General features: G+C 42.7%; 1 protein-coding gene across 2 annotated transcripts in view; it reads left to right on the plus strand.

Moving 5' to 3' along the window:
* Cenpn (centromere protein N) overlaps nucleotides 1–5,267 on the plus strand; it is a 17,955-nt gene extending 12,688 nt beyond the window's left edge. For both annotated transcript variants that reach the window (XM_010609417.2, XM_010609418.3), the window contains exons 8-11: nucleotides 402–465; nucleotides 1,649–1,761; nucleotides 4,181–4,307; nucleotides 4,546–5,267. In XM_010609417.2, coding sequence (XP_010607719.1) covers nucleotides 402–465; nucleotides 1,649–1,761; nucleotides 4,181–4,307; nucleotides 4,546–4,628 — 387 coding nt within the window. In that variant the 3' untranslated portion in view covers nucleotides 4,629–5,267. The remainder of the gene's footprint in view (nucleotides 1–401; nucleotides 466–1,648; nucleotides 1,762–4,180; nucleotides 4,308–4,545) is intronic.
* Nucleotides 5,268–7,394: the final 2,127 nt, after the last annotated feature.

A 7,394-nucleotide genomic window follows, 5' to 3' on the forward strand; every position in this document is an offset into this window, starting at 1 on the left:
AAAAAAAAAAAAAAAAACTGGGTTCAGCGGGAGAGGTGGGAGAAAGCTTCAAGAGACTCAGCCTTCCGGTAGGAAACTTATTCTTCTGAAAGGGATCTCGGTGAGTTCTTTAGGGTGTGAAGGTGAAGCCTCACATTATAGCTGCTGCCTTTGATTGCCCTTCCCCTCCTACCTACACCAGATCCATTTTTATGATAACACAGTAGAGCTCCCCAAACAAAAGAGCCGTGTCCCGACCCACACTGTCTCTGTCACCACTGTGTCCTAGGAGCAACGCTCAGTTATGTTGCAGTACGGTCTGAAAAATGGCATGCTCTCACATACTGACACCAGTTGATATCTGCGCTTCAAGATGTTAAGATTAGTAAAACATTCACTTTTTCTGTTTGCTTTTCCCCTAGGCCTTTGAAAATCACAACTCTACAACACCTCTTCAAGAAAAAAGCCTTGGGCTAGATATAAACAGTATGTATGCTTTAAGATAAAACTGAAATATGGGCCGGGTATGGTGGCACACACCCGTGATCCCCGCATTCTAGAGGCTGAGGCAGGAGAATTGCTGCGAGTTCAAGGCCAGCCAGAGCTAACATAGCAAGATCCTGTCTCAAACTGTGGAAACTAAATTGTGGAAATGCATCATTCCCTCTCTTAATTTCTATTATTGAGTAAAACACTTATGTACAAAGGTTCTGATTCAAAACTATTTCCTGTTTTCAGAAAAACTGAAAATTAAATGCCTGTTGGAGGACGCCAAGCTAGCATAGGTCTCCTTTAGAATTTTCTAGAATAGCATCCAGTAGCAGTGACAATAGAAGGACTAGCTGGCAGTTGTTGAGCTTTTCTTGGGCCAATCCTACCCTAAGATGTTTACATGTATTATTCCCTCAGTCTGCACAGCGGTCCCATAAATGAGTGCTACCCATTAGGAACCTGGGCTTCCGGAGGCTCGGAAACTCCAGATACAGTCACACAGCCAGGAAGCAGCACAGGCACAAGTAGAACCAAGTTGTGCCTGAGTGTGGAGCCTAGGTTCGCAGTGCGCTGCCCCCGCTGGTCCTAGGAGAGTCACAGTTGTGACTGTTGCAACTCACAGATGGTCTGTGTCTCCCCCAGAAGACCCAAGAGAATAGTGTGTACAACTACAAATGTGGAGCGGGTAGTTCAGAAAAGTCATGGGGCACCGTAAAAATTTATAAAAAATAAAACCTTCATATTTTCTAGCAGCAATTAAGCAATGAAAGGAAATGATACAGCTGTTGTGTACTCAGTACTTTTATAACTACAATGGCATAGGAACCACTGTTAATTTCATGCCAAATAAAGAAAGCAGGATACAGAATTGTGTGTTTTATAATTCTAGTGTTAAAAAATATGTACATATGCATCTTTATTTTTACTTACCGTAAAAAGCTAGACAGAAATGCATTAAAATGTTAACTTTTCTTCTCTGGTACAGTTCGGGGTTTTTATTGTCTTTTATAAGCCTGTAATTCTACCTGTTAAATATAATAAATTATTAACAATCAAGGGGAGGAATCCAAACATTGTAAGTTAAACAAATAATATGAAAGATTAAGAATGACAAAGGATTCTTTGAGGATGAATTATATTCCTGACGGCTTTTTCATTCACAATCTTCCACCTGTAGTGGATTCAAGGATCATTCATGAAAACACCATAGAAAAAGAGAGGGTACGAAGAGTAACTCAGGAAACATTTGGTATTTGCCCTCAGCCTCAACTAGAGTTTGCACAGTACAAGGTAGGTGCTGTGGGAACAACAGCCTTAAGTGGAGAATGAGTCTAAGAAGCTGTTCCTTTTTCATTTATCACTTCAGTTTTGTACAATGAATTTATAAATTAAATAGGCCTCTTTATTAATACATTACCCTGCTAGCAAAGGATACCTTTGGAAATTCTGCACTTGCCTCTTTATGTCATCTTACATCTTAATTCTGTTATAAAGAACTGGCTGTTATCTGTATATATGTGGGAGGAGAATTGTAGTTTATACCTTCAGGCACATCCACACCTAGAACGTACTTGGACCAGGGTAGGTTCCTGTAAATGCTTACTGAATAACAGAGTGACTAAATGGGACACGTAATGTCGTGCATAGCCTCATTGGTGTTGCACCGAGAAAAACCAGTAGCGTAGATACCCTGCAGATGTAGCCTGTACCAGAGTGTGCTGCTGCCCACCGGGAAGACCAGATAGGGGCTCCAGGTGTTCATGCAAGCCCCTTCCCATTAGAAAAACCATTAGAGGGCTAGGGATTTAGCTCAGTGGTGCCGCCACCTGCCTTGCAAGCTCCAAGGTCCTAAGTTCGAGCCCCGGTACCAAAAGAAAAGGAAAAAAAAAAAGCCTTAGAAGAACATGATGGGCCGAGGATTTAGCTCAGCGGTTCGGTGGCCTGCTTTGCAAGTACAAGGACCCGAGTTCAATCCTCGCTACCAAAAAAAAACATGAAGTTTATCATGTGCTCCCCAGGTTGGGGATTTAGCTCAGTGGTTCTGCTGCCTGCCTTACAAGTGCAGAGTCCCAAGTTTGGTCCCCAGTACCAAAGAAAAAAATCTCCTTACTATCATGCTCTCCCTCATCTCTTGAGTCCATGTTCATATTTATAACACATTCCTACCCCCAAATCCTCCAAACAAATATCTATTTGGGCATCCTACAGCTGCTTCTGCAGGACACTTTAAATCTGTTATTGACCTCACTCAGGCCCAAAGCCTGTTGGGTTTGATTACTTTCTAGTGAAAGAAGTTGACTAACACTTTTTAACTTGGATTCTCTTAATAGCAGTTTTCACTGAGCTCCTTTCAACAGCCCATAATCTAGGACAGGAGACCTCAGTGCGTGGTCGGTCCTGGGACTGCCAAAATCATCACTTGGGATGCATAAGAAGTGGAGGTTCTTGGTCCTGTCCCACCTGTCCTGGGCCAGAGGAGGACAGTACCTGGCCCTCGTGTGATTCTGCTACCAGTCTGGGAAGTGAAGATTGGCTTGGCAGCCCTTCCCTTTGTATACCTCTTAAAAAGGTTCTGTTTTGAGTTAAGGTGCACATTTATTCATATGTGCTACTGATTTTTCCATACGTCTTCTGTTTTGAAAAATTCACACCTTTAGAAAATTGGCAAGACTATTACAGTGAACGTCTATTTCTTCTTTGCATAATTCACCAATTGTTAAATTTTTCCACAATTTGTTTTGCTCTCTTTATCCTAAAGCATTTGAATTAGTTACAGACATTACTCATCACCCAAATATTTCAGCACATTGTCTCTAAATTTTAAGAATTATTTTAAGTTTAAAAATAAAATTTGAAGGGGAAGGAAGGGGGAAGTAAAAAGAATTATGATGTGTTATGTACGTAGACCAACTCCCACGATGATTATAATCATTATGTACCACAAACATGCACTAATAAAAATAAAATTTGAAATTTTAAAAATTGAAACAATCTCAGGGGCCAAGTACCAACTGAAATGGCAGACCTCTGATATTCGATTGCATCAAGGAATTACAGTTAGTCCTTTTAGTATGGTAATGGCATTGGGGTTCAGTTTTAGAGAGAGTCCTTTCAGGTCTTGTTTAAATACACACTGAGATCTTTGCAGATGGAATGCCGGGTGTGTGGGATTTGCATCAGCACCGCCCAGTGAGGAGGACGGGAGAACAGGAGTTGGGGTCACAAGGGGCCAGGGCACCTGGCCTGAGGAATCCAGCCTGGCCACCAGCTGGTCACTGACTCAGCTGGGTGAAGTGTGCCTAGGATTCACACTGCTCCCTACTCCTCACTCCTAAATGTATTTTAAACCCTCCCTGGTAAGAAATTAAAAAGTACTGCAGCGATGACTCAGAAGACGTGGCATTTTCATATCGAATGACAGATCACAGAAGACAGCACTAACTTTCCTTCAGGAATGCACACTGTAAAGGGCACCCCAGGGCAGCACTGACACTCAGCATCCCCTGTGTGTCAGGCACTGTGCAGGCTGGCATCTGGGTACCTTTAATGTGATGGTTGCCCTCTCTTGGCAGTTTGCAAATTAAATGATCTCCATCTCTACTTATCCTTTATTTCCTCATGCAAAGATTTAGTCAAATCCAATTTCATTATCTTCCACTATTCCAACTGATAACATTTTCTAATCATTTATAAATGTATTTGTTGACAGCTTGAAACGAAGTTCAAAGGTGACTTATATGGGGGCATCTTGGCTGAGAGGGAAGAGCCCCTCCGGTGTCTGATAAAGTTCTCCAGCCCACATCTTTTGGAAGCACTGAAATCCTTAGCTCCAGCTGGTGAGTAGTCAGTTTATTTTACAAACTAGACAGGTTAACAGCAGTCTGCATTGGACCCTCTGTTGCTTATTAATTACCTCTGAGCTTTCCTGTCTGTCCAGTCCGCTACCCCGTGGCACCCTGCACTGAATGGGGGGCAGGCTTCTGGTCCACCCTCCCTCTAATCGTGGCCGTTTTTAAATGCCTGTTAAATCTTTGCCCTGTCATTATTTTAATTTTCTTTTGCTTTAAATTTCAGGTATTGCAGATGCTCCACTTTCTCCATTGCTCACTTGCATACCCAACAAGGCAATGAATTATTTTAAAATTAGAGATAAATAAGGCATATATGTGGTTTTATAAGCCCAGTGGCTCCTCGATTATATGACACATGCATTCCAGCTCATGCCTAACTAGAGGGCTTCTGTCTGTAAACTTGCTTTTCAGGCACTGATCCTTTGTATTAAATTCAGAAACATCCATATAGTTTTTGGAACAGTTTCCTCCCCGCCCACCTTTCTGATCAGTACAGCAGTTGTGGGTATTAAGACTCAACAGGATATACCTGCGGCACCACACTGAGCCCAAGTGCTGGGATGCTTTGAAGCCTCCGTCTGGAACGGTGGCTGAGCCTGGGGGTGTGGTATCTCGTGGCCTTTTGCCCACTCCTCCCTCTCCATGATCCTGGGAGGTCTCGTTCCATTTGCTGCTTTCTGAGGATTTTCTGTTAAGCTTTGGATCACAGAAATAAGCACCAGGAAACTATACACAACTCAGAGCTTCTAGGTATCGGGCATTTCAGAGGGTCGGGTCGAGTCCCCTGAGTTGGCACTGCAGGAGGTTGCATATCTGATGAATTCACTTACATAAAACAACTGTGTTTCACTGTAAATATGACACTTTTCATAGTCTAATTTATTGCACATATGACATGCAAACTGACATACTGATTTGTGAATAATAAAGATAACGTGTTAAAAACTGGGAAATCAGTTTTTCTTTTGATGAAAATCCTTCAGTGATTATCACTAAATAGCATGTTCTCTTATAACATTTTAAAATCTATTCCCTATCTTGTTCCAGAGATTTCAGGTTATAAAAACACATTGTCAAAAAAAAAAAAACAAGCAAAAAAGAAATTCCACATTGTTAGCCAGGCATGGTGGTGCAAGTCTAAAATCGCAGCACTCCCGAGGCCGAGACAGGAGAATCACCACAAGTCCAAGGCTAGCCTGGAGTATATTGTGAGTTCAAATCATCCTGGACTACACAACAAGACGCTGTCTCTAAGAAAAAAAAAGTTATGAAAGGGTAAAGAAAGCTGGGCAGATAAGAGTACAGAAGAGATCGGAATAAAGCTAGGGATAAGATTACTATGTAAGAGTCTACATCTCATTTGAGGGTGCCTCTCCGACTGCTGGCAGATCAGAAAGCTAGCATGGACTTTGCCAATGGCCAAAGCAGAGAAGAGAACAGCAGTCATGGATAAAGTTATTTTTAAAATGGTATACCAGTTAATTTTGATGAAAATCAAAAGGTGTCCTACTATACAGAACACACAACACAGAAAAGGAGTAAATAATGCTCTCTAAGGTAATACTGTCTATAGACAGTTGGGCACTAGGCTGCATAACTCAGATCTCACAGTCTCAGGAACAGGGAAGTATAGGGAAGGCTGCATGCCCCCTGGCTGCAGATAGAATGTGGCCCTCCTGAGGCAAGACATCACCTGCGGAGGACAGTTGTCCATCTACAGGCATTTAGGTGGAGAGAATCTAGCTCCTCCTTAATCCCTATCCGCCCATTCTCTGGAGTCACTGTTCCTGAAACACATGCTGTACCTCCCCCTGTGCTCCTTGCTGGTTAATAAAAGTGGGACAACTGGAGTTTTAGTCAAGTCTGTCTGCTAGAGGCAGGTCTCCTCCCAGTCCCCCCTTTTATACCTTGAAATAGTCTCCCTTATTCGTCATCATTCCCCCCAAAAGGGTAGCTGAGGGTCTGATCAGCCTGTGGTAGACTGTAGGGCATCTTATATGAAAGATGTTTTTGGACTTTATCTAGTTTAGAAATGTCACAGATAATACATCCGTCATCTCCCAGGGCAGCACTGAATCTGTTAGGGCTTAAGAATGATTGATTTACTTTTGAGCAGTCATGGTTTCTGGTGTCTTCCCTGTGTGCAAGTGCACAGTAGGCATCCTGCCCAGTGCCTGAAGGCCCACGCGAGATCTGCACAGGGGCCCTGCAGGTTCCTGGAATGATTTCCAGCGGCTTCACAGCATTCCCTGATGTTTGGCAGGAATGTGTATCTGGAAGCTGAATAAGAAAATACATATCCTGTTGTACATCCTGTATTGATACCATTTGGGCCGCATCCAGTGACCCTCCCATTAGAGGCTCTTGCTTAGAAAAATGGGAGAACCTAGACTCCCCAAACCCTTATCAATCATGCACTTCATGGTCACCTTCAGGGGCAGCTGAGGAACAGATGAAGCAGTAAACACATAGCCAAGGACCTCTGTAGTCAAGAGTCACATCTTCAGCAAGGCCTCCACAAATTGAAAGGTTGGCCAGTGATTACTGAGCCCTTACTATGTGGCAAGCACTGTGCTGCACTATTTCATATGCATTACCTTATTTTCATAACAGTATTATAAGACAGCATGATTCATCTTACTTTATTTGAGTAATGACCAGGCAGGCAGACTCAACAGCCTGCACTCTAGACAGAGGCTAAATAATGCCCCCTCCTCAAAGAGGTCTGCATGGTAATCCCTAGAATCTGAATGTGTTATCTTGGTGATTGGAGAAGTTGCCCTGCAAAACTGCAATGAGCACAGTGTGATCACAGGGTTTTCAACAGGGCAAGAGGAGCGGTCATAGGGAGATTTGAGTGTCTTGGTACAATGGTGACATGCATATAATCCTAGCTACTGGGGAGACTGAGGCAGGAGAATCACACATTTGATACCAGCCCAGGCAAGGTAAGACCCTGTCACAAAATAAAATAAAAATAAAAAGCTCACTGGTAGAACACTTGTCTAGCATGTGGGATGCCCTGAGTTCAATACTCAGTAGCACCAAAAAAAAAAAAAAAAAAAAAAAAAA

This window comes from Fukomys damarensis, unplaced genomic scaffold (genome assembly GCF_012274545.1).
Source record: "Fukomys damarensis isolate Sample0158 unplaced genomic scaffold, DMR_v1.0_HiC HiC_scaffold_32, whole genome shotgun sequence".
Lineage (NCBI taxonomy): Eukaryota > Metazoa > Chordata > Mammalia > Rodentia > Bathyergidae > Fukomys > Fukomys damarensis.